The sequence below is a fragment of the Rhodnius prolixus genome, unplaced genomic scaffold (genome assembly GCF_049639745.1).
Source record: "Rhodnius prolixus isolate KJV_2025 unplaced genomic scaffold, Rpr scaffold_7, whole genome shotgun sequence".
In the NCBI taxonomy this organism is placed as follows: domain Eukaryota; kingdom Metazoa; phylum Arthropoda; class Insecta; order Hemiptera; family Reduviidae; genus Rhodnius; species Rhodnius prolixus.
Genome location: NW_027411582.1, coordinates 30456465 through 30484062, shown reverse-complemented (window position 1 = coordinate 30484062; position 27598 = coordinate 30456465). Strand labels below are relative to the sequence as shown.

Here is a 27598-nt window from a genome sequence, read left to right as displayed (position 1 = left end):
TCATAGTACATACTGTTGCTTGAATAATAAATTAAGTAACATTCACATACACTAAAGTAATATCGACTGTTCGACTGTAGTAATGTAGCCAGTGAACAATGACTGCTTACAAAATCAAATGTTACGTCTATTTCGATATGCAAATTGAATACAAGAATGTATTTACCACAAATATTGGTCCTCTACTTTTGGTAATTCAGTAGCATTAACCTAAATTCTAAATGCCGTTGAGTGCGATTCGGAGACTGGATACGAAAAACTCGAGTACTTGTTTTAATTGTAGCGATTTTCTCCCAGTTAAGAAATAGCATCGAACTTACGTAAGCGTTCTTTTAAAATATTAACGTTAAATTTAAAGTTTGTTTTTTTTTGCAAAGGTTTTCACCAACCAGCTAGCAACATTTATTTATATCTATGATCAACTCGTTGAATACCAGCATGATAAATAATACCATCTAAATTCAAAACGAACCTCCTACTTGCGTCTAAGTACCGACTATATTTACATCTATTCGTCTTAAACCTATTTACAATAATGGAAAAACTCACCGTCTTTTTAGCTCCATAGAGGCAGTACTGGAACTTTTTGTCTTCAAGACACCTCATTATCATTTTCGTAACCTTTAGTAAGGTTGTTTACATCATCTTATATCGATGTGACCAGAAGATTACATCGATATAAGTTATACTCGTACTTATTAGTGATGTCTAATCACGAAGTACATAACTTTTTGCCGAATGATTGTATTCTCTTACCGAAAGGAAATGAGAAGTCGCAGAAAGCATAAATAGCATTTCGAATCTGTGCTATTAGGTCATCCGGTTAAAAGATTTTGTTAAAAATAAGTAAAACTGTAATGCTTTTTTACTGAATAGACTTCAATTTTTGGCTATTTTTTCGATAACAGTTTTAAAGATTTTCTAGTATCGACCACCTCTTTGGGTTACGTCAGTTTGTAAATGAACTAAAGGGTCAAACTTATTTTGTCACAATTAAAATTCCATTTTTGAATTACTAGGTTAACAGTTAATTTATGGTTGGCAAATGATTTTTAAAGCCGTTTTCATAAAAATAAAAATTTGAAGAGATTATGAAACTAACTTATGCGACACCAGGCGAGATTCAATGAGTAGGTTGAAGTGACTGGCACCAGTATATGATTATAAGTATATGATTTAATAAGTTAAAGGGAGACTTCTGTTCACATTTCAGTAAGAAACAAACTAAAATCCACAATTTTAGCCAACCACCATAACAGCTTATCCATATTTACCTGGTACATCTATAAGAAATGAAGTAATCAGTAAATCGTGTGAATGTTTGACCCAAATTTCTTCTTTGTACAAGGGGGGCACTAGAAATAACAAACAAGTATTAAAATTCTATGTCGTGTTAAGAATCTAACTCTCAGCGGAATTTGTCCTAATATTAATTTTTATAAGTTTTCCATTATTTCTTAACATAAATCAAAAGGAAAGAAATATTTATCGCTTAAAAATGAAAAATACATTTAAACAGCAATATTTGAAAATACTAAAAAACAATAAATCAACAATAAAAAAAATTAGTAAACAATTGCAACAAGATTCATCTTAATGGCAATCATTTGATGTAAAAAGCGAGGGAGTGCCAATGGAATGTTATATTTATGATAATCTTTTTTTCCTACAATATTTCTTCATCATTTTAACAAAAAGTTGTTTATTTTTCAGTACTCGGCGCCCATCTAGTACAAGTAATTATTGTTTAGATTCTGCTTTTGAGATTAAATCTTCAATAGGAAAAAAGCGCAACATACAATAACATAAAATATATATTTACATAAATTATAAAGTAAGCAAATAAAATTCAACTAAACTTTGAAAATAACAAGAGAATTTGCAACAAAAATGAAAAGCATAATATTACCACATTATAAAATCTGAAACCTTTATGTTTGGATTTTTTGCTTGCTAATTTCACAAGACTACTTCCGGATAAGGCCAGAAAACTGACACCGAAATAACCAAAATGACCGGATACCAAGTCGAAAATAATTTCACTTCTGGCTGCATTATGTCAGGAATTTCTAAAAAATATTTCTACCCTAGCCTGGAGCAAACTTTAAAAGAATTGATAGAAACTTCACCTAGCAAGCCGAAAAGATGATTCTGGAATTAATGCTTCTAGGTTTATTGACAATCCTGAAACCTCTACGTCGTCGTTGACGCCCTGCACAATTTTTTTTTTAATTTTAATTTTTACGTAAATACGTATGCTTCAAATTCTCAGCATTTATTATGTCCCTGGATTTAATATAGTATATAGTTCAAGTACGCTTTCTTATTTACAAATAATTTTAAAGAAGTTAGATGGAATTGAAATTTCAAGGTATTGTACAAAATTGTAAACAAAAAAATTATTGGGTTCTGTTCCAATTTTTTAAAAGCAAAATTTAATTTGTATTTTTACTCACACACTGTAAGATTCAAAAATATAAAATCTGACTAACCTAATAAATTCATATGGAATAAGTTCCTTTATAGAGAACTGATTTTCTTAAATAATTACCCTGTTTCTGGACAGAGATCTTGCTGGAATTTCTAAACGTAAAATGAAAATTATTTAGAGCAAGGGCGACTAGACTGATGATGACATTTAATCAATTCTTAAAACTAGAAAACACGTAATTTGAACGTATTATCTAAATTGTAGCATGATTGTTTTTTATTTATATAAATAGAATAGAATGGAGCTTGTAATCCTTCGTATTCCCCAATATAATTATTACATTTGCGATTCCAAAGCGATCTCTTGGAATTTTTTGGAATAAAATTCTCAAAGTTTCAAAAAAACAAAAAACAAAAATTGAGTTCGCTTTCGAAAGTATTTAATACCAACCAACGCATGTTTTCAACGAGTAAAAAAAAATAACGAATTTTAGGTAATAGAAAATAAATCTAGCATCTACTCACTGACCTTTTTAATTGTTTTTGAAATTTAGTATTTGTATTTAAAAGGTAAAGTTAGTTCTTTCTAATTAAGTTACGGGGCGAGGTTTATCGCTTTAATTGGTCCTTACAAAAGTGAAGGTTGCTTAAATTTTACTTAATAGACAATATAATAGGCATAGAAAAAGTTATTGAGTCATAACCATTAAAACAAAACCACTAAATATAAATGTTAATAAAAATATAATACACATTAAAAATGAAATTCATTACAAAATTAAATTAAAACCTACTAATGAAGGTAGCGAGACGTGATGTTCCAGTTCAAATAAACCCTTTAGTGACACTCTACAGTTCAGAAAACTACCAGATACACATAAATAAACCTCTCAGCAAATTTTGAGGAAAGAATATTCAAAAGCAATACTCATTTCTACTCCTTATTTGATTTGTGATACGGGTCTGCCTGTTACGTAAGTTTAAAATGTATCACTAAGTACCGGTGATGAAATATCAAGGTTGAATTTTTAAAAAAAGGTTGAAATCGAAAAAAGTCAATCTAAAGAGATGAATTTCTGGCGAAAAGCAGCTAGAGTTTCATGTACAAGTATTGGCAGTAGAAAGTGGAAAACGGAATTGATTTGTCTTGTCAGTAAAATGGAGAACATCAGAATTAAAAAATGATGAAATGGGGTACTGGAGGTAGAAGGAAGGAAGAGGAAGGCCTAGAAATTGTCTTGAAAAGAAACGGTTAGGGAAGATATGTGGGGTATAGATATAGTATGTCAAAGGGGGATGGCTCGAACAAGGAGATGTGGAGAAGTAATGTTTGATAATCTACTCTAAATATTAAATTTAATTTAAAAGAATTCATTAAAAAGTATTAGATCTTATAAAAAAAGAAAATAACTTGTAACATTTAGAATTAAAATATTACGGCAATAGTTTCATTAATGGCATTGTGAATTCAATTCACAGTTATCTACAAATTAAAGTTGTTTTCAAGAAAACTAGGTTATAACTAAAAAGGAAAAAATGTTTTATTGGCAACAAATAAGAAAAACCATTTCAAAACTACGTTGAAAAAGATAAGAACTGCAAAACAATTTGCAATTATCAATTAAGTAAAGAAAAATGAATGTAGGAGAAGTAGAACACTAATTACCCTCAAGTTAATAAATGTAAAATTTAAGGCGCTGACATTAAAGTTGAATAATTGTACAATTCAAAGTGCATTACCTGCAAAACTATATTTCTTCAATAACTTTATATGAATAAGCACTGTTACAGAAGAATTTATGTAAAAGTTTTTATTCGTATTATGTATTAGTCGTATAAACGATAGAGTGATTTTTGAAACTATGCTCAACTAAAAGCGGGTATGCTTTCTCAGCAATAACACACTAGGATAGCTGGTTAAGTACATGGTATCCGCAGGGTCTAAATTTTTTGCTAGGAAATATATCCACCTTGTTTAAGAATAACAACTATTTAAAGTACAATTATTAATTGGATATTTATAGCAAGAAGAAATCACATTCCGAACCGAAGATAATAAAAGGCAAAAAAATTGAGAAAAGATATCACTTGGATTGTATAATCTGAATGATAAATATAAAAATAATTTTAAATTCTAGCTAACTTCAATACTTGAGAAAATTGGTACGAGCAACTGCTCGCTGAGGCAACTGAAGGCTTCAGAAGTAAGTAGTATCAAAATTGATTGACGAATTTTTATCAAATTTGAAGGTGAAATAATTCTACAAAGGTGGAACACATTAAGATGAAAACGATAACTGGGTAGTTTCACGTAGAAAGGAATATGGTTTGAAGAAGTGAAAGAAAAAAAGAAACCACTTACAGATTTAGTTTTTCCAAATTTTCAGCACTCTAATGATGGAAACTGATTATGGCATGTGGCACACAGATTTGTTTACTCTTGAAGGAAAAAGATGAGCTTCTTCAATAATTTCGAATAATGAAAGAAAACTTGCCAGGTGTTGAAATTTGAGAAACACTAGAATATTTTACGTTCTGTTCAAATATGTATGTTATATTATTATATAAACGATAAGTAACTTAATTACAGAAGATCACTGATAGAAGGAACTAAATTTAACGGAACCAACAGAAAAGACATTTGTTTGTACCATCAGCTTCAGCTTGAGGAATGCGCAGATAGAGTTCTAGCCTTCAGGACTTACTAATAACGATAAGGTTACTTTAATATAACCTTCAAAGACTTCGCAATTCAAGTTCTTTAAGAATACAAACATTAATCTATTCCAAACAAAACGAAGACATGAATATTCATAAAACACAAAATGAACAAGAAATAATGCGAAAATTGAATTATAATTTTTGAGGTGGCCCCATATACAGACAGCTAGCTAAAACGTTAAATTTTCTATCAAAACTATTGATTTTAATGAAACGAAGTTTACGACTAATATTAATTTCTCATGTGACAATAATCATTCTAATAATGATAATTTATTAATTGGCAAATTCTTATTAAACAGTTATTAATAAAACAAGAGCAGAAAAGGCTATTTAAAAAACATGTTGTATTAAACTAATTTTATGTTATTTAGATACAGCAGCTCAGATTTATCTAAAGAACTAAATTCAAAAGATAAAATAATTTAAAGAATGCAACATCTTTTTGTGGAACTGAAAGTTATAGGAACTGATACTTTCTTACAAAATAAATGGTATAGCATCTGCTATCAACTTGTTCCGTATTATTAATTTATCTTGTTTGATAATTTTAGATCTAACAGTTTGTGATAAACTTGGATTAATAACAGAATTTTTAGCTCTAAGTAAAGAATTTAAACAATTTCGAAGGATTGGGAGCACAAAATCTTGATGATATGGCAGAGAGTGCAGTAAAAATCATGAAAAAATGTTTAAAAAAAAATGCAACGCACATGTTGCTAATTACATTTAAGAATTATTTTTTAAAATGAGATAGCTTCTCCATAGTTACATATTCTTCAGAAGATAGATGTGTACTTCACCAATTTATTAGGATTTAATAATGCTAAGAATAAGAATATTAATGTTAAAAGATTTTAATTGTCATAGTTTACATCAGAAGCTCAACAAAAAAACGAAAGAATACGATCTCACAAAGTTTTTCGTTCAATTTAACTGCATAAATGACTGCAATTAATTTGCTTTGTAGCTGCTTTTTGATGTGAATAAATTTAAATAATAATTTTATAGAGTGAAATTTATTCTCTTTACTCTTTGTATTCTTTTAAATTTTTGTTTGTTTGTTTTGGTATTTTTTTTTACTTTTTAAACATTTTCAGGCCTTGAAAAACTTATCATATTTGTCAAAACATTGACATTAATAAATTATTTTAAAAAAAATGTTTTTGATCGAACATCAATATTTTGAAAAGAATAATTTGTCTTTAAGGAAAATTAGTTAATTAAAAATATCAATGAAGCTCCAAATAGTCTTCTGGTATATTTTGAAATTATAAATATGCCCCTTAAGAAATTCAATAAAATGAAAAATCAACAGTTTATTTGAAGGGAAAGTTAAAAGATAACGGTTTAATATGCCGCTAGAAGTACAAATAGGAGAGTGGATTTTGCACATTCGGAATGTTCCTGTTATACATTATTATCAAATGAATAAAATCATAAAATTTGGCTTCTTTTTTTCTAATTTTTGCTATAGTTCTTTATTTTATCTTACATTTCGTTAAGTCGAAGTGTTGCAAACGTGTACATTTTCCATTTTATTATCAATTAAAAACTGCGCAATGTATTTCAATATGTCGAGTTAAATGTCAAGTTAACACTTAATGATCTTGAAGCTCCAGGCGATGACTTGGGTTTTCAAAGAGGGTGATAGCTAATAATGGGAATATCAGAGGACGGACATGGAGTGGAATTGTCTACATCGAGAGGTAACCAGATTGGAAAGAAAAGAATAGTTAGGTCATTATTACTCAAGTGATTCGTCGGAGGATTTTGGTTTGGGATGTCAGGATTTAGAAGGCTTGGTTGAATCTGATATTTCTGCTCGATAACTCCAGATACGATGAACAATTGTTTAAGAAAATAATACTTTTATTTTATATTCCTAGCAAACGAGAATCAGCAGTTTGTTCGTATCTCGCTTTTAAATATTGTGTTGGGGCACCATATGATTTGACCATCTAGGTACAATCTCAGGTGTCGTACTTCGTCCATATTTGGGATGGTTGATAAACTAGACGAGAACAACTGCAACTCTTCTTAAAGTAAAGGAGATAAAGATACTTTTAGTTCCAATCAAATAATTTTTCCATTCAAAAAACTGATTTCTAAAACAATTAAATGATCTTTTAAGGCCCTTCTAGCAGCAATCCTAATCAGAAATGTGTCAGCATGATGGGAACATCAGCTATGATTAGAGGATTGGTCGCCAAGCATCCAACAGCCTCTATGGACTGAATTTTCCATTTGGAACTCTGGACTGACTTGAAAGTACCGTTCATTCAAGGAAGGATGCCTTTGAGCTCGTATAGCAGCACGGGATGCCAGACATCTTAACTCAAGTGCGGGGAAATCATGGAAAACATCCTACATTCAATTGAATGAAAAATATAGTTTTAAGAATGATGAAATTGAAGCACTATGTTCTTATTTTATGTTTGATAAAAGACCCGATAAAACTAAGAACAAGTACCAAAATATATCTCATTATATACTATTTGTTTTTTACGTATTCAGGAGGACTATTAGACGGAACTACTAGACTTTGAGTCTATTTTTCAGTATTGACTCAGCAAAACAAAAATTAGGGATGAAAAATTGAAGCTAACATTCCTAATAAATAATTCATCCATATTATATTTCTTTTCAGACTCAAATTTTATTAAGAACATTAGTTGAATTCTCTCTTATAATATGACACTTTTAATAATTTCTGATAGTGTCATTTTTATCACAAATTGCCGCGAAACAATACTGAATTAAATTTCTATCTTTTCACCTCATTCTGCAATATTTTAATTTATATATTTTAGGGCACCACTATTCTATTCTAATTCTCCTAGTAAATTTCGAGTTGTTCTACATTATTTCTGAAACTTGTAACACCTAATTGATCTAATTATACTCTTCCTATCATATTTTTAGAATTCCTGCTTACATTTTTATCACCGAAATATTAGAAAATAATATTTTAAAAACCAATTATAATTATATAATTATAACACTTAACGCAACTATGGATTAGATAAATTTAATATCAAACTTTCAATTAGGAAGTTTATTTATTATAAAACTTGACTGATAAGTTTTAATTAGGCTCGTTAATAATTTCAATTAATTAGAATTTATAGAACTACCTTAATCAAATTTCATGAAAATCAATAAATAAAAATTACATTGATTCATAAAGAACTTTGGTTCACGTTTTATATTTCATTTTGAATAGATATTATAATTACATAAGAAAATTTCTATTAAAATTATTTTTAAAAATACTTAGATCAGAGGAGAATTTTAATCTATTATGACGTACATTTCAAAAAATATCTCGCAAATTTAAAAACCAAATCAGTAAAGAGGTAATTCTAGTTGAGGTTATTTTTTTTTGGTACACTTACAAGTTGTAGCAACACACTTCTTAGCAAACATATAAGTGACAAGTGTACATACAGTCAAAATAGCACTTCAGCACCATACCACCTCCTACAGAAGCTTTATAAGAAGTTTCAAGAATAACAATATGAGCAATATTTACAAAAATCCTGAATAATTAAATAAAAAGCGAAAGTATTATGCAAACTGAAGACAGACTAGATAAAATAAAAAATAAAGTAAAATAAATACTATAAATAAAAAAAATTGAAGGGATTAGCTAAGTGGTTGGCATTTTGGATTTTCTATGCAGAGATCCCGGTGCAGAGCTGCATGTCTCTTAGATTTTCTCTATCTAAGAGCTTCTTTCATCTTATTGTCTGTAATGATAGAACCCTGTTCGAAGACCGGCAGTGCTTCTTAAGTCATTGACTTAAGATGTTGAAACAATTCAAGAAATATAAAAGTTCTGATTTTAACACATTTAACTCACTTGGAAGTATTTAATTTTTATCAATATTAATTTTACAGTTTGTAATACTGTGTTAATACAGTAATGAAGTGTTACAGGAAACCAATCTCACTTACTTCCCCAAAAAATACTGACTAAAGGGAATTACGTTAGAAAATTAATTAAAGTATATGTTATAAATCTATGGGTATGTAATGTACATACTAAATTTATATAAAATCCTAGGAGCCACTTTCGAAAAAAATCTCAAAATAAAAAAGTAAATAATAATTTAGTATAGAAGTACTACCCAAGTTCAGGAATTTTCTTGAACAAAACACAAAACCTCCTTAAACAATACACAAGAGATAGTTCTGTACATTTTACAAAAATGGGACTTTTTTTTTTTAGAGGGACTTTATTCACCTCCTTCTCCCAGAAGTGTCCATAGTCCAAATTTCTGGGTGAAGTAAAAAATCTTTCTCTTTCGATCTCCTTGATCGATTACTTCCCAAAACTTATGGCATTTTCTATTTACACCTAAGCGAAATATTAAATTAGAGAACTTTCTACGATTCAACGTCAAATTAAAAATCACGATTATAATACCATCTCTTCTAACACGGTACCAAACAAGTTATATTCCATAAAAACTTGAGACTTCCTAAACAAACTCCCTCTGGACACAAAAAAAAAAAGCCGTTTTGTGCATCAAGAAAACTAAATAAGATATTAAAATAAAGAGATATAGATACCTTGAGGTGGTGAATTTGTACTTGCTGCAAGTGTTAAGTGAACAGCGAGAGAAGTACAGAGAACGATAATCAGCAACGAGACAACAGGTGACAATACTTGGCAGGCTGGCATGATTATCGATGGTAGTTGCGACCAGTGTCATTAATACCTCGCGCGCCCACTAGTCTCTCTATATAAATCCCCTCCAACTTACACACACAAACACACTAACAGTAATTACACACCCTTCCCTCAATAAAATTTAAAAAATATTTTAACTTAAGAGCTTCAGAACGTTAAATTATTTTTTATTAAACATAATCTTAATATAAACCTCTTGAAAAGGAAATCAATGAAAAAGATAATTTTGAAAACAAATATTATACACAAAAAAAGCAATCCATTCCTTAAAGTACTCAAATTTAATGTCAGTGACTTCAAGATATTTCTAAATGACACGTTAAAATATTTTTACTAAAGTAGTTAAAAGAAACTGTCTTAAACTGTTTAAAATTTTACTGTTTCAACAAATTAAACTCGTTGCGTAGATCTTACATGTATTTTAAACATTTTTTGTCCTAAGATAGTTTAATTAAAAGTACTTCTAAGCGAAAGGGTATTTACGTAAACTTCTCTCGAAAGAGTATTTAGTATGGTTTTAACTTTTTTATAGTATATACTAGGAAATTTAATTTTGCAGCTGAAATTGCAATTTTTAAATAAAATGGCTCAATAAAAAATATTGTCCAATTTTTGAAAAAGATTGCTACGATTTTTATTTACCCTCTGTATATAATAAATTAAGGGTAGTTTTGAGAAATGATGTGAGTAGGTTTCATTGTAAACTAAATATTTAGTGTAATAGCAGGTTTTACAAACTTTATAAAGTTAGAGGCAAATATGGTTACAATGTATAGGTAAATCAAAACACTATATTGAACTTCATTGCCTCAAAAATCTATTGTGAACACATACGATCAGTAACAATTTACGTGATTTTTACTAAAAAATACAGTTAATATTAAACTTTAAAGAGAAACACACAATTATTATAGAGTTCTGGCAGAATATTATTCAAAATAAAAAGTAATCAGTTGAAATATTTGAAACTGAAAGCAATTAAACTTAACTTAATAAGCATTTTCTTAAATCTTAGAAATAAACTAAATTTAATTATAAAAAAAAAAATTATTAAACCTGCTCAAGTCGAGAGTTGTCCTTTACTTCAAGGTTTTCCAGTCATTTTGCTTCTTGGCCATCTTCAGCTTCTACAGAATCTTCTCCAGTTTGAAGGGAAAATTATATCAGCAGTAGATCACAAATATATTCGCCACTGAAAGAAATACCATAATTAGAATCTAATTCATTTTCCTATGTATTTACTGATTAGCAAAAAACAAATTATGAAAATCACTAAATTATCATTATTTTTAATTTAATGCACGTCACCAGATGGAATTATTGGTGCTCAGGTTTTCTTTTTTTCAGTACTCTGTCGGTCTTAGGGCAATGCTCTATCTTTACAGAGAACAATGTCCAGCACCAAACAGTGAGCTGTAAAAAGCTCCTAAGAAGAGAAAAACTGAGGGCTAGCATCTGGATTAGAATTTGGGATCTCCGTATTGGAGACCAATATACGCTAAACACTATAGTGTTTACACTATACACTATAGTGTATTATTCTTCTTTTTCCCATGGTGCTACAGTTCTGTAATAGGACCTGGACCTCATTTAAGAGATAGTGCCACTCTTCCCTATCCTCGGCTTTTAGGCACCATCTTCTAACACCCACACCTTTTGTAGATCTCTTTCTACGTCATTTAGCCATCTTATCCTGGGACTACCTCTACGTCTTGCGCCCCCCCTGGGTGTCCATATAGTACTTTTTTAGGAACTCGATGATGGGGCATCCGTTCAGCATTGGCCGAGCCACCTCAGTCTGCCTTTGTTGATAGGACAAGAAACTATGTCGGGTTCTCCGTATAGTTTCTTCGAGTTCTTCGTTCTTTCGGAGCCGCCATTCACCCCGTCAATGTACACCGGGCCGTAGATTTACCGCAACACTTTTCGCTCCCAAATCCTCAGCATATTCTCACATTCTTGTGTCATTGCCCAAGTCTCGCTACCATACATCATTACCGGCCTTATTATTGTTTTTCTAAATAATAATTTTCACCGGACGTGACAAATTCTTAAACCGCAAAACCTTATTTGTAACGCATACAAACACCTGTTTCCTGCAGTTACTCTTCCTTCTATTTCAGAGGTCATGCAACAATTTGCTGTCAGTACGGAGCCAAGGTATTTGAATTTGTCACATGTGGAGAAGGTATTATTGAGAATCTGAATTTGCTCTTCTCGTTGGCTCTGGAGCCTTGAGGTGCGCATAAGCTTTGTCTTCTCTTGGTTTATCTCCAGGCCTCGTTTTTTTGCCGCTTGTACAAACTCTTCAAATGCTCCTCCTAATGCTGCCCATGACCTGCACATCATCTGCATATGCCAAGTGTTGGGTCATCCTGTTGTATATGGTGCATAGTGTATTATTAACTTTTTTAATTGTTATCATTTGGTGACAATTTGAATAGGATTTTCTAAAATGAAAAAAATTAAAACAAACCAGGCAATTATAAATTTCCTCAACCTGGGAATTTAAACAGATATTTCTCTTTTCTCATACTTTTTTAAAAATGGATACAACGATTTTCACACAACTTTGTACAATCATTGTTCTCATTTTGGATTTTATTTATTTATTTTTATTTTTTATATGAAACGTTTTTCCATGAATATAGGGATTAGGACCAATTCTAACAGATTCAGTTAATTGGCAACTAAACTTTTTTTTCCTCAAAAAAATTTCATTTCAGGATAGTATACGATCCTAAGTGATGTATATTTGACTTTTTTTTTGTATTTTTTTGGTTCAAATAAATACAAAAAACATAAAATTCATTTTCAAAAAAATGAATTATTTTTTTTGCCAAAACTATTTTCTCTAAACTAATTAACGAATGCGTTATTTGACTTCTTTTTTTCATGACAAATTTAGTTTAAGGCATTTAATAAGTGGGAGGTGTAATATGCAGGGTTAGACGCAGTATAATATTTTAACAAATGAAAATTGTCAGAAAAAATTAATTATTTTTTACAATTAGAAGTTTGGAAAAATGTATAATTTAGGACCTGGAGAATGTAATAAAAGAGATGTTTGGGGTGTTCACGCGGTTGTTTTCTTCTTCTTTGTTTTGATACTTTTTCAAATAAAATATGAGTAAAAGAAACGTACAGCTTTTTAATACAGAATTTTTAACAAAAAAATATCCATTTTTGAGGTCCCCTAAGCCGAAAAAACTTGTTTTTACAAATCAAGTGTGTGAACGCCCACCGTAAATCAGAAAAAGAGAAATTGCAGAAAGCTAGAACGCAACATTAAAATTTTGATCAAAACTGGTCAATCGAAAGTATCACTTTACTCGATCTAGTTTTGAGTTTTTCAAAATTTTCTTGATAACTGTTTAAACAATTTTTCTTTAAATATTGGGAGAGATTAGGGTTAAATGTGCCATTACTGTATTATTGTTCTGCCTTGCCACCTGTATAAGTAAATCATTTCACCTAATAGATTATTCCATATAACTATGGTTTCTACTAACACGGGCACTTTATTAATAATAATAATAATAATGTTTTATTTGTAAAAAAGAAAGTAAATACAATTACATTCAAAAATAAATAAAAAAACATTCTACGGCATCTAAGTTCCGTCTGCCGGAGGGTTAACGCAAAATTAATAAAACAAAATAAGCACTACATAACACACAGTACAAAAATTAAATTACAAGAAAAATTAAATAAATAATAATTAAAAAAAAAATTAGCATAAAAAAAATGAAAAAGAAATCATACATACTTTGAAAAAAGAAAAGAAAAATACATAAATAAATAGAATAGAAAATGAGAGAACTGAGAAGTACCTACAAGATGGCAAAAATGAAAATATAAAGAATTGAATATAACTATTGTAATTAATATATTTGAAAGAAATTCACGCAAACCTTGAAGGTAATAAGACTATGATGGTCAAATCATACGACGGCGATAATGCCAAGCATGTCGCGCAAAGTCTATAAAAACGTTTGCATTCTTTCTCAGAAGAAGCGTTTAGAAAGGATATCAGAGCTGATGGAGGAAAAGGGCTAAAGCCACCCGCACCCGCAGTTCGCTAAGGGCAGCACACTCGCACAAAAAAAATGATACAAATCCTCCCTCACAATCGGGTCACAAAGAGGGCAGTTAGAATTAGGACGGTCAAGCCATGGCATGGAATTTAAATGTAAGAGCTCACATCTGAGCTTAAACAACCATTTCAAATCATTCAGTTTAAGAGCTAAATGGCACTCAGCCTCAAGGGCACCTTATTAAAACTCAAGGTTAAACATAAAATAAATAAACAAATTAAAATAACCTTTTTTAGCAATCTTTTTTGCCTAAAAAAAAAAATCAAATAAAGGTACTTCAGAGAGAGAGATAGGAGATTGGTAGACTCCTTCTAAAGTGAAAAGAATTAAGAATTAAGAAAAATTTGCCAGTTACAAAATTTGAGAATAATAGTATGAGAATCCGAAGATGGGCAGTGCAGTGAAAAACCCTTTGGGCGCCAATAACCTCAAATGTTGACGCGCCTTAAAGTAAAAAAAATAAGAGAATGAAAAAAAGTCGTGTGAGTATTCCCACCAGATTTTTTCATAAGTGCAAGAGTGGTTAGTTGCTATGGCGGCTCACCGGAGCTACACTTCCCACTGTTTAATATAAATTTTTTAAAAGAGGTTTATTTGACAATATTCTTAAGCCCTAAATCTAATTGTAGCACAAAACCAACACATGCAATAAAATAAAGAGTTGCATGCAAGTCTATCTATAATGATGTTGCAGTAAATGAACTTGAGTTAGCATGAATGAAACGCATTTATTAACTGTCTAGCACTTTCTTGCCAGACTGTTGACATCTGGCATATAACATCATTTATTGGTTTTGAATCACATAATTCTAAAGTTTCATTGCCAGCTCGTACCTTCACTTCACATATCGGCTCACCGCACGCTGGTACATAGCATGCAACCTTCTTATCAATACACTCCTCTTCCTTAATATCACCACAGTTACATTCATCAACATTTTTGCCAGGATCTAAAGACTTAATTGTACTTTTTGTGTAGACTAAATCAACACCTTGTAGTTCATATTCTTTACCAATTTTTGAAGCAGATATTGTTGACGGTAGAATGCAGGATTTCTTTTTAGGTAATTTATTAAGTGCTCGATTTGACTTCACTCGGCAAACTGCTTTGTCACAAATAGTTGGGCAGCATTGTGTTTTCATACCTTTAGACATAAAACGAAATTCATTTTCAATACATTTTAAACACTTGAGTAGATTACATAGTTTATTCTGTTTGTTTCGCATCGCTAGAGATTCTCCTTCTAAATAATCGCAGACGGCTTTTTGTATATTTTTAATAAAAGCTAACATAAATCTTCTTTTTGCCAACATTTCATTACAGGTGATCACATTTGATTTCATCAGTCTATCTTCTATTTCATAAATTTTACAGGCCATTCTTGTTAGAATTTTCTTTGGATTGTCACCATTTTTGGGTATAGTTAATTTGTCAGCATTCTGCCTTTCTATATCAGCAATTGAATCTAGATCACACTTTAATTGCTTCATAGCTGCTAATACATCATCATGTATAATCATGAATGTTCGCTTTTTTTTGGATAGTGGTTGACATTGATGTTGTATAAACTTCATAAAACCTACTAAACAGGATGATGCTGTACATTTGTCCCAACAGGATCTATTTTGATTTTGCGTTTGACTAACGATTCGTGGCAGTTCTCTGTTACATTCCCTGGCTGGTTGAGAACGTGATGCTACGAAATTCAATGTTGAATATTTATTGTTGCAAGCTGGACTAGATAATTTTGATCCACTGGGTAGGTTCAGACGTACTTGCTGTGAAGGGCATCTACCTATTCTTAACTCCTTATCTTGAACCATTTTCTTTTTTTAAAAGAAAAGCAGCCAACATTTAAATGCACTTTAAACCAAACCGCTAAAAAAAATTATTATCTATTTTTTTCACACAATAAATTTTGATGAAATTGATTTATAAATCCTGGAAACGGTAATTCACGCAAAGTGAACTACACTTACACGAATATTGCATATGTTATTACTACAATTATAGAAAAGAAAAAATCATGTGATTTGGACCACTCATTCAAAAAAGGTTTTATCCCCATTTTTTTAAACTATAAAACAAGATTTCATTCCAGTCTATTGATGATTCCACCCATCTTTAGATATTTATCCTGTTTGCAACGATGTTTATTTATTTTTATAACAGGTCTTCATAAAAACTTTATACAAATACTTTGATAGTGGAGAAAGACCTTAAAAAATTACTCTTTGGAAACTTGTAGACTGTTAAAAATTTTCAATTTCTTAATCATAATAGAGTAGATTCTACAACAGTTGGCCTCAAAGCCTACGCCACCGATACTTAGAGATACAGTATGCACTCGTTAGAGGCATTTAATACGAATATTGTCCATGCCCCGATTTCCCTATTAAATTAGTATCACAAACTACATATAGAGTGAAGTTTCTAGCCTGGGATGCATTCTAGAATGAGATGTAGGCCACCTCATCCCGCTGACTTGGTGGCGAATACAAGGCACCTGTTCCGAGGAACTTTTGATCTGAAATGGTAGTTACTTTGGACCAGCAAGCGTCTTATTAGGCCATTCAGTTGAGACTCGCCTAAGCGAATGGCTTCCTTAAGTCCCAGTATCAAATAGCAGGAGGACTTGAGACGAAGCCTTTGAAGTTACAATATTTTCTTAATAGGGGCATTCAATATTATACCCTTCCATGCCCAGATTTCGCTCTTAAATTAGCGACTTTGGTAGTGTTATGTGAAGATATCACAATAATCTATCAACACAATCTGGCATACCTTTTTGGCCGTCAGGCTCCATTAGAGTGTCTCATTTAAATTTTTTGTTCTCTTCCAGCCGTTGCGTGACAAGAGATTAGCAAATATAATCTTATACCCTGAATGCATTGTAATCGCTAAGACGTCAAAAAAAAAGAAAATGTCTACATTTTGGTAGAGGTTTTCCCTACTCGACCAACAATGTGGTCAGTACAATACACATCTTTTTTAATGTCATTAATAAAGCCAGTAATGAAGAACTAATGAGGAGCTAGAAGAAATAAATCCGAAAGGAGTTAAAAAGTTCGTTTAGTGCAACCCTGCAAAATGATCCGGAACCCGTCTTTAAACTACGAAACTACTATTTTGATCGGAAAATAAGTCCACCTTTATTCGATAATTTATTATTATTATTATTATACTTATTATTACAGATAATCACAGAACCAATTGATTATATTATACCGTACAGATTTATATTATATACTATATTAAACAAAATGATTAAACTAAATTTTAAATCAATTCTCATTTTCAAATATATGAAATTTATTCTCAAATATAGTATTTTGAATTATTTCACCTTATTCCAATGAAATGTTATACTAGAACACACGAATCTCCTTAAAGGATTCAAGTAATTTTAACAATTAATTATTTAAATGGCAATATTTCATTACATATACTAAATCTGGTAACAGTTCAGTATCTTGAGGGAATAATAAAAAAGCAAAAATTATCAAATTATTCTAAACAATAATACAAATAAATGTTTTACCTGCTGACAGAGTTTCATTAAGATGGTTTTCCACAAATGAAGAGTTATCAGTTTTCAAAGCGCATCTTTAACTTATAATAATGGGAATTTAAAAGCACTCACTGATTTTTTTTCAGTTAACTTGAAAATTAAACTAAAAAATGTCTAGTTGTTCACAATTATTATAAGAATATTTCATTAATAAATGACACTATTAAAATTGATTACAGTTTTGATTCAACTTTTCAAACCTTTCTAAATAAGCAAAAGAAATAAGCATTGTTTGGATTCTTGATAATTAAAACATCCAAACAAAATCAGGTCCAAGGGTAATTGTTACTAAAAAGAATAGTACCCAACACCGCATATAAGAGAAAATACCCTTTTATAAGATTACCACTTGTACTGGCTTTTTTATTAAAATGTATAATCCATTCAAAAAAAGAAGAATCAAACTGTTTCTCATGATTTCCAGAATGACGAATAAATTCTTGCGTTGCTATCCAATATATCAAAGGGCTAGAGGAGGCAATCAAACGTGTAGTAACTTGAACGTTAATATTTGTTACAGCAAATACTGTCAAATACATTACATGTACAACAAAGACAAACACTGATTTATCAATTTGATTAACTGATACTTCTTCATATTTGTAAATCTGATCAACATTTAAAAAAAATCTCCAATTTCTGAATAAGTATTTTCCACAATACCTGAATATTATTAAAACTAATGGAAGAGCCAAACAGAAATTTGGGATCTGTTTAATTGAATAATATCTGAGAAAGCCTACATCCCAATAATGATCTTGAATATAAGAATATGAAAATGGTATTGTACTATTACACCATTCAGATCTATTGCCACCAGCTAACACTAAATGTCTCTTTTGTGCATAGTCGAATATTATGGGAGAATGGTTATGTTTTGCCACACAAAAATGGAGATATAGATACAACTGGAAAGCTATAAATGGGAAGAAAATAGTACCAACACTTATTAATGAATACAATGAATATCGCAAAACTGTTTTGACATTTTTGAACTTTATCACTGCCATATAATAAAAAAATAAATGCAAAACAAATCCAACATTTACTATACCATTGGCTCGAGCCAAAACTGATACTGAAAACCACATTAAGGAACTCAAATACCTATATTGCACATACTTTAGCATTCCCTTAAAAACACAAAAAGAAAACAATGTTTCAGAATATGGTGCTATGAAGAAAATCGTAGCCGGAGATGAACAAAAAAAAAGAACAGTATAATATGCAAACTTTTGGTTTTTAAAAGTGGATAAAGTCAATAGATATAGAGTTGAACAAGCTTTCATAAATAAAATAAAATTTACTAAACTCGCTGAAAGCAATAAACTTGTAATAATATTAAGTCCAATTAAATACTTGAAACAAATCGCTATATTTTTTATAAGCATAGGGAATAATGGGAAAAAAGGTAAATTGTTTTCGTATGTATAACCGTTTGAAGCAATGTGTAAAAAATGTTGGGCATCCCATCTTAATAAACCACCGAACAAAGTCCAAACAAATTTATCTAGGGTACCAAACTGAATAGCTGCAAGAGATGGAGTTGTAAAAGTGTCAGATTCATGATCAAAAATTAAGTGATTGCTGATCAATGAAAGTAATAAAAAACTAATTCTACTTTTGATGGCCAGCTTATAAATGTGATTTATATCCGATGTTGCTACATTCATTTTTGTTTTGAACTATTAACAATTAATACCCTATAAGTTCACTGATGAGATGAGCACTTCTACACTTCGCAACTGGACACTGTAACCTTCTTGTATAGGTTTTAACTCAGGTTATTATTGAAAAGGTTATACTTCTTCGGAGAAAATTTTAAAGAATTCCATACTGTGATGTCATGTGAGTGTACCATGTAGTTCGAACCTCATTTTCTTCGATAAAATTGGTGAGCCAAATGATATCAATTATTGTGGAGTAAAAATTTAATTTAATGTTACTGGAAACAGTTACTTAAATTTAGGTAAAATAAACGATCGTAAAACTAACGCTGAATTTTGGATTTATACAGTTAGCAAGTATGATACTAGACTAACTAAAATTATTTCTTTAGAGTTTACTGACTTGAATAGTAACTCAGAAATCGTCTCGTTACTGATTCTCTCATCCGAAAAGTTATCTATAAAAATGTTGAATAAGTTCCATTTAAACCCACGGTATTTTTGAAGTACTTATGAATGATGTTATTAGTTTCAACATTCTTTCTTTCTACATTTGTCTTGTAATAACTAATTATTTAATGCAGGCTTGCAACACTGAGGAAGTCTGAAGAATAAAAAGATTTCAGTATTTTTCAGAGATAAGTATGTACAGTTATTTCTGAACTAGAAAACCAAGAGATGATACCGTTCGCCAAAATAATTTCAGTTATCACTATGACCATCTATCTGTCCAACATACAACATTGCACTGTTATTTCCGTTTCTTCTTTGCTATAATAGAGTCAATATTGCGATTTATAGGTACAGAAATGTCACAATAACAATCTACCATGCAGTATTGTCTATCCAGCTTATAAATAACTTGCTTGCTTTAATTACCTTGGTGACCGCAAGTAGCTTAGTTTTGGCATTCTCAAGTACCCTCTCCGGTCTGCAGTTGAAACAGTGGATTTACCGCTACTCGAGCTCCGTTTTCGAGGAAATATACGCCATCTTGGTATCATAAGCCACAAGGAGGACCCTTCTCCCGCCCAGCAAATTAATTATGTAACTAGTAACTATTATAGAAATTAAAGTCAAGTTGAATTAAAACAGTTGACATATATTTAAAAATTTAAAACGTAGACATATTTACATTAAGTGTAATTGTTTTGAGAAATACCCAAGTGTTGATTTATTTACTAGATAAAAATGACAAATTCATTTCTTTAAGTGAAGGATTGATTACGGGCCGCAGCATCGGATGACACCCCACTTTTACCCCGAAGATTGTGGTGATTTTATTTATATTTTGATTACTCTAGGTCTATTTTCTTGTTATAAATATCTGGCCTAAATATATATATGTTCTGGGACAATCAAGGGAGAAATCACATTCGTTTCTCTTTCTTTGTGGAAATTACGAATAATCTGGGTGGCTACCTTTTTCACTTGATCAAAAATCTCCTGCTTAAATGCTATGACATTTGATTCAGCTTGAGGTGAGTAGCCAGTAGTTGTGTATGTTGAAGTGATTTCATCGTTAAATATCACTTTCAGTTCATCTGAATTATAATTTGTTTTTGTTTCCGCAACAATATTGACCCCATGTATTTTAGTCATATAACTTTTCTGACCAACTTCTTTTATATCATGTAAATTCTCATTATAAATATTCGTTTCAATGTTGTAATCCTCAGTGACACTATTTAATTTTGGCAGTTTATCCAATTCATTTGCGGTTCTTTCATTCTTATAAGAAACACATACCGATGTTACTTGAAATGTATTTTTACATCTGCAATATTGATTATTTTGGATGTTACTGTCATCCGTCCATATTTCTTCAGGATAAGCAATGTCTCCTACAAATGTTATTTCCGATGTTGATGTTATTCTATGTATTTGTTCCATATCGTGATTATTTTTATTGCAATCACTAAATTCTGCTGCTCTAATACAATTTCCCCTCCTCTTTGAAATAAAGTAATTATCTTGATCAATTGGGTCGCAATTTGTTTCTTTATCTTCTTTCTGGAATTTTACATAATTTTTTTAAAAATTCTGGTATTTTCATTCACTTATTCTTATTTCAATCAAGCTATATTCTTCAAACACTGAATTCTTACTAATACCATATAAGAATTAAAACAAATTATTTTTCTGAAATTTATCTTTAGGGGGAAGCCAAAAGTATTTCGAATATTGGATTCCTTTCGAGAGACGGGAGCTCTCCATCTCCCCCCAAAATAAGTAAATCTAGAGAAAAATATGTTATCTCCAACCCAAGTTAATCTAGAGAAAAATCTGCCATTTTCCAAGATACAAAGATTTCTCTTTTTTCTCTTGGTTTGAAAGCAATAAAATGCCCTCATATCGCAAATTAATTAATAGAGTATGTTAGAGGCCTTTTACTCCTGTCACAATCTTTGGAAATGTTCTGAGCTTATCGAGCACTAAAAAAACAGGTCAAATGGAGTTAGTACGGATAAACAGACGGCCCGGATCGAGATCTGTTGCCCGCTCAGAGGTATGCCATTTATCATGAACTTCAGTGGCTGATTGGAATAATGTCCATTTTATAAAAGCAATGTTTTTAGACTTAAGGTATTTTAAAAAGTGTATTTCCAGAGAATACTCAGTTTAGAAAGTGGCAATCTCTCTCAGAAAATAAAAACTATTAATAAATCTTACAAAATTGCTAAAGATATCAGTTTCTTGAAGTGATATGTTGTTTTATGTGTGTAAACCCCTGGTTTCACTATGATACTTTTTTTTTTAGAGCTTATTGCATTACCTTACATGAACAGCTCCAATCAGTATCGTCAGTATTTACAGATTTATCAGCGCTTTCTCGCTTAAACGTAGGATTAGCTTTGTCTTCAGTGTCATTTAAATCTCCTGTCTCTTTAGTATTTAGTTTACATAGACATCGATAATTCATTCTTTTTAATAAATTTTCTATGTTTACAACATCTTTTACTGTTTTGAATAATGCCTTATTTGCTTGTGGTCCGCAAATCAACTGCTCTAGTATATTTCGTTTAACAGTATTCATTAAAATTGCCAAACGACAATTGGCATTCTTATAGCATGGTAAATTATTAATTTTTGTCTCAAATTTTAACATTTTAGCTGAGAGTTGAGCCAGTACAATTGTTGGATCAATACATATTTTTTCACAGTTGACAGAATTTCTTTGAAGGCTGCCACTGCTGTAGAAGAAGTAAACAATTTATATTTTCAACAATATTAAATTCATCAAATATAAATACTTAATCAGGAACTTAAGAACTATTCACAATTGTATCAGAAAGAAATATTTTAAAAAGCTTGTATAAAATTTTCGAAATTCCATACATACCCAAAGATAAGCTAATCTACTCTGGAGTGAATTGAGAAATCGCTAGATGCCCAACATTGCTACTCTCCGAATTTTGAAGCATCCATTATTAGGTGATCTTATAAGTATAAAAATAAGTTTGAGTTTATGAAGTCTACAATAAAGCTGCAGAAACTCTTATAGTTGAACTACCAAAATAGTAAAAGCTCTTCTTCCCATTCATTACTTCCAATGCCCCTATTATTCTTAAAAGTAGAAAAGAACTACAAAATTAATGTGAAAAAAAGAAGTCGAGATCGCAATAGGCCTCTGTTTATAGATCTAAATGTCAGAAGATAATAGAAATTTAAGGATTAAAAATTTTTGTTACCAATTTATTAGGCCAAGTTTTGCTTTTATACTTTTTATAAATCGAACTATTTCACTAACTGCTTTCTCCTTTTTACATCGTATTTTTGTGCTCCACTTCATTTTTTTAGTTCTTTTTGATATTTTTATTACATTTTCCGTATTACAACCTGTATTCACAGATAATCAATATTAAATAAATTATAGATTAAAGCCTGGAAGAAGAAAGGAAATTCTTTGAAACAGTAGAAAATCTCCGTAATAATTTCTTAATAACCAGAGCTTACTAAAACCATAACAATCTAACAGATTTATGTTGCACATGAAACTTTCCTAAACAATTATGTGCTAGAAACAAATACATTGACGTAAAAATGAACATTCAATTGAAACCACTTTATAAAAATCGTAAAAACGTTTTTGAACAGGGTTAGATTTAGAAGATTTTGACCAAAAAAAAATCTTCGCTTTCCCCTTGTGATAATCAATGATATTTGTATATAGTTTTTACTTCTTCCCATGTAAACTCTCTTTCAAAAAATCTGTGACCCAAATTTACAATAATGTCTTTTTGCCTAATGAGGAAAAAAGTATAAGTCGTCATTACTGGCTTTGTTTTTAATTGATTATTTTAAGTTTTCACATTAATTTGGAGTTTTAAAGGGTTAACAATCTTAAATTTAGTCATGATTGAAAACAACTGTTCAGTGTTTACTGTGTAATTGAAAAGATTTCTCTGAAATCTCTGTTTTAATACTAACTTTTCGAAAAAAATTATATATAAGGAATAATTTCATATAAAAGTTAACTACTTACCACAATCTTTCTTTTCATTTTTACAATTGATACCATTCTGTACATTTTTTTCTAAAAGAGTAACACTCTCTTTTGTATTTAATTTTTTTAGCAATGATTTATCTGTGTTTATTACACCCATAATTTTTTTCTTATATTTAATATATATATTTATAGTTGAGGGAAAATACTCCAAAATTTCTCTAAGTTTAAAGAAAGAAGCCAAAAATATGAATACGTAGGGGAGAAAATTATGCTAACTGATTACATTTTAATAAAAGTAAATTTTAATGTATTATTTGTCTTCGTTATAGTATTTTTCACATATGTTCAATTATATTAATTTGAAACTTATTAATGATTAAATTAGTGCCTTCATATTGTCCAATCACAGCTATGTGGGCCGTCGATACTGTTCTATTTGCTAGCCATCATAATACTGATGTTTGTGCAACACAGAACCAAGCTGTTGTAGATACCTTAGTTTACTGGTTTACTACTTAGGATCTATAATACACTTACATAAAATAGAATCCTGGGCAAAGAAGTGGCGGATTAAAATGAACCCACAGAAATGCCAGCATGCCACGTTTACTCTCCGGCGGGGCTCCTGTCCACCTGTCCTCTTCAACAGCAATCCTCTTCCTCAGACAGATCTGGTGCGCTACCTTGGGCTCTACATAGACAAGCGACTCACGTGGAACCCACACACTAGACTTAAAAGACAAGCTATGACAAAACGTGCGAAACTACTTTACAGACTTCTTGGACGACGCTCCAAATTACCTATTGAACTCAAACGATTAATATACAGTACTATCCTCAAACCAATGTGGACTTATGGACTAGAGCTGTGGGGTTCAGCCAAACCTACAAACGTACGGACTGTACAAACATTTTAGTCAAAACTCCTCCGACAGATAGCTGACGCTCCTTTCTACGTGACTAACCTCACTCTACACAACGACCTTAACATCCCCTTCGTACACCAGTTAGCCAAGACTAAATATCAAAAATTCCATAGTGCTCTCTCCACTTGCCCCAATTCTCTAGTACAGTCTCTCGCCTCCTCTGATATCCCTGACAATCCTCCTCGCCGACTGAATCGCCAGTGGCCCCGCGACTTCCTCGCAGTCTGAAGGCCTAAAATAAATATCCTGTAGAAAGTGCTGCCGCTGGGCAGTTTCTTTCCTCCTGCCTTTCACGCCTCTATACTTCTATCTCCTTATTTACTTATTGTATAGTGTATTATACAGATTGTAAATGGCTAAATAAATTAAAAAAAAAAAAAAAAAAAAAAAAAAGGATCTATAATTAAATGGTAAAAAGTAACAATGATCTCCACACTTAAATGGCCACTTATAATATTACGTCTATTCAATTATCCACTGTACAAAGCACCTGGTGAATCCGTAAAACTATAACAACTCGCTCTGAAGAGCATTTTTAATTTATGCCATTCTTTCTCACCGTAACACAAACAGAATCATTCATGCTTTCCAAATATTACAAGATAGTTCACAATATTGCATTTAGATTTCCACAGATATTTGAGAATTATGTATTAATACTAGATTCAATTTTCGGTCTTGAATTTTATTTTATTATTTGAATACGGGGTATTAAATTGTATGTTTATTAAAACATTAATTTTTTTTTATTTATTTCAGGTAATGTGTGTTCCTACTGTCAGGGAAATATTATCGCTGTACAAAAGTCTGCTAAAGTACAGCAACCATTTGACCTTAACTGATAAAAACTACTTTAAGAAAAGGGTCAGAGCAGAATTCAAAGCTAATAAAGAATTAACCAAACTTAAAGATATTCAATTTTATTACAATGTAAGTTTTATTATACTGAAATTTCTAATTATACTTGTCTGTATTCTAAACAACAATAGAAAAAACATACTTTACTTACAATTTTTTTTTGTTTATGTATTTTTTTCAGAGAGGTTGTGAATTATTGCGACTAAAGCGAATTATTTAATGGATGGACGATTGTTTTTGTTTCTTACACAGTCCATAGGGACAAGTATTCGGATGACCAGAAGAAATTTCGCTTCTTGTCCTTTATTAAAAAGCAGTAAAGGTTTAATAGATAGAAGTAGGGTACCACAATTATTAGAATCCGATTTAGAAGAGCAATTCATAAGAGGAAGCGGACCTGGAGGTAGTAATGTAAACAAAAACTCTAATTGTGTTTCTTTGAAACATTTACCAACGGGTAATCATATTTGTAATTTCCAAATTAATATTTATACCAATATTAATAATTAAATTTGCCTTAAATTTTTCCCAGGCATAGTAATTAAGTGTCATCAAGACCGCCTTCTAGAGAAAAATAGAAAACTAGCAAGAGAGTTGTTAATTACAAAATTAGATAATAAGATTAATGGTGAATTAAGTGTAGAGAGTCAATTAAAAAAATTACAAGAAAATAAGAGCAACAAAATGGAAAGTAGAAAAAGAAAATTACGTCTCCGTAAAGAAAAATGGAAAGAAAATAATGTAAATAATCAATTTGATAACTGATAATAAAATTATTAAATAAAATAATTGTGTAATTATCAAATACCTGTACCTTACTAGCTATTAAAAGAAATTATTTGCTTCCGTTATCAAATAAAAGTCAGAATTAGTAAATTAAGATTTAGAAAGTAGGTAGGGTAATCTCTTTTAAAGCTTATATTGTGTCCATAAAATTAAATATTGAAGAAATGCGCCTGAAAATAATTAAAATTATGGCTTTCAATGTTTCTTCTTTTCAATATTTCAGTCTAACAAGAAGTAGGTGCTAACATAGTACTTCTTTTAGGTCCTTTCAAATCCTTTCTCGTAAGTCATCAAAATTGCAGCCCGAAACAAATAATAATATAAATAATAATAATAATAATAATATTAAATAATAAAAAACTCGAGTTAATGCAGAAAACAATCTTATTCAACATTACACGCAGACTCTCCGAAGACTGCTACGCTTTTCTTAAAATCTGTTGAACGAGTGGTCAAATCATCACTCTTGAATCTCCAAATTTCCTTGCTTAAACCTCTTACAATACATTACCGATACATTGTAGTCATAATTCCCATAAGTTTTATTAATATCCTTTTGATATGGCTTGAAATCTAATACAGCAAGTTTTGCGAAAATAACAGTTATGAACGTATTTTTTAAAAAAAAATCAAATTATTTTTAGATAACAAATTATAATTTTTCGAAGTCATAATGTAACAGTAAATATAAAATAAAAAATTAATAAAACGTTAATTACAACGCATAATACCCTGAAAGTGAGGAATATAATTTTAACATTATGAATAACAAAGTAGATAATACAATGTAAAACTACTAGTTATAATTGAAAAATTACATAGATTTTAAAAGTTACTTACAATTTATGGCAATAATTAAAAAGAAAATGAACTGCATTATTATTTCCAAGGAAATAAGTCATTGAAATTTGGTAGAACTACTAGAAACGTATAGAAAGTTCAACCATTCGCCGCTAGATAGCATAAGCATGCTCTTTGTTATGTTTTTGGCAAGTAAAAAGACACGTTCCATTAAGATTCGAATTATTAATTTTGTCAGATATGAGGACTTATTACTTAAACTAATTTAAAGATGACAAATTTGAGCAACAATAATAAAGAAATATATATAATAATGAAACGAAAAAGAAAGTTTAATCATTATTTCCATTTTAAAATTATTTGAAGATTTTTTTTTTACACTTAAGTATTTTATATCCATGGAATACAAATTATAGAAAGCAGGACTTTTTTTAAATTATTCAGCCTTAAACTGACCATAATTGAAAATTTAATTATGGATAGAACATTCTTACAGGGTTGAAATGATTTTTACTATTAAAATTGCAGTGACCTAGTTTAGGTCATTGATTGATAGGTAAACAGAAACGGGAACTTACCTGTAGAGCATTC

At 30.4% G+C, this 27598-nt stretch overlaps 4 protein-coding genes across 11 annotated transcripts in view; 2 read left to right on the top strand and 2 right to left on the bottom strand.

The window, feature by feature from the left end:
• Alp1 (Alkaline phosphatase 1) overlaps positions 1 to 19192 on the bottom strand; it is a 39547-nt gene extending 20355 nt beyond the window's left edge. Inside the window, exons 1-2 of one of the 8 annotated variants that reach the window (XR_012454284.1) lie at positions 17490 to 19192; positions 10907 to 11042 (exon numbers count right to left, since the gene is read on the bottom strand). Coding sequence is in view for 5 of the 8 variants with exons in the window: in XM_074114859.1 (XP_073970960.1) it covers positions 1275 to 1355; positions 9730 to 9841 (193 nt within the window). In the remaining 3 variants the exon portion in view is untranslated. Of the gene's footprint in view, positions 1 to 549; positions 622 to 1274; positions 1356 to 3224; positions 3241 to 9729; positions 9892 to 10906; positions 11043 to 17489 lie in introns of those variants that run through there. The other 7 variants (XM_074114864.1, XM_074114859.1, XM_074114865.1 and 4 more) reach the window with 7 other exon arrangements.
• Positions 19193 to 20267: 1075 nt separating this feature from the next.
• On the bottom strand, positions 20268 to 24879 carry LOC141447378 (uncharacterized). Its single transcript, XM_074114871.1, has 4 exons — positions 23673 to 24879; positions 22879 to 23026; positions 21963 to 22380; positions 20268 to 21199 (listed from the first exon to the last, which is right to left on the bottom strand). The coding sequence occupies exons 1-4, from the start codon at positions 23791 to 23793 to the stop codon at positions 20519 to 20521; spliced, it is 1368 nt and encodes a 455-aa protein (XP_073970972.1). The 5' UTR covers positions 23794 to 24879; the 3' UTR covers positions 20268 to 20518.
• A 445-nt stretch (positions 24880 to 25324) lies between these two features.
• On the top strand, positions 25325 to 26209 carry LOC141447390 (uncharacterized). Its single transcript, XM_074114906.1, has 3 exons — positions 25325 to 25492; positions 25602 to 25877; positions 25953 to 26209. The coding sequence occupies exons 1-2, from the start codon at positions 25325 to 25327 to the stop codon at positions 25638 to 25640; spliced, it is 207 nt and encodes a 68-aa protein (XP_073971007.1). The 3' UTR covers positions 25641 to 25877; positions 25953 to 26209.
• Positions 25640 to 26209, top strand: LOC141447389 (mitochondrial translation release factor in rescue). The gene is made up of 2 exons (XM_074114905.1): positions 25640 to 25877; positions 25953 to 26209. Exons 1-2 carry the CDS (start codon positions 25640 to 25642, stop codon positions 26183 to 26185), a joined length of 471 nt encoding a protein of 156 aa, XP_073971006.1. The 3' UTR covers positions 26186 to 26209.
• Positions 26210 to 27598: the final 1389 nt, after the last annotated feature.

Coding starts and splice junctions, on each gene's coding strand:
- LOC141447390 (XM_074114906.1), top strand. CDS start 25,325: ATGTGTGTTCCTACTGTCAGGGAAATATTATCGCTGTACAAAAGTCTG. Junction 25,493..25,601: donor ATATTCAATTTTATTACAAT/GTAAGTTTTATT, acceptor TATTTTTTTCAG/AGAGGTTGTGAATTATTGCG.
- LOC141447389 (XM_074114905.1), top strand. CDS start 25,640: ATGGATGGACGATTGTTTTTGTTTCTTACACAGTCCATAGGGACAAGT. Junction 25,878..25,952: donor TTTGAAACATTTACCAACGG/GTAATCATATTT, acceptor AATTTTTCCCAG/GCATAGTAATTAAGTGTCAT.
- LOC141447378 (XM_074114871.1), bottom strand. CDS start 23,793: ATGGGTGTAATAAACACAGATAAATCATTGCTAAAAAAATTAAATACA. Junction 23,027..23,672: donor AAATGAAAAGAAAGATTGTG/GTAAGTAGTTAA, acceptor CTGTGAATACAG/GTTGTAATACGGAAAATGTA. Junction 21,200..21,962: donor ATTGGAGCTGTTCATGTAAG/GTAATGCAATAA, acceptor GTAAAATTCCAG/AAAGAAGATAAAGAAACAAA.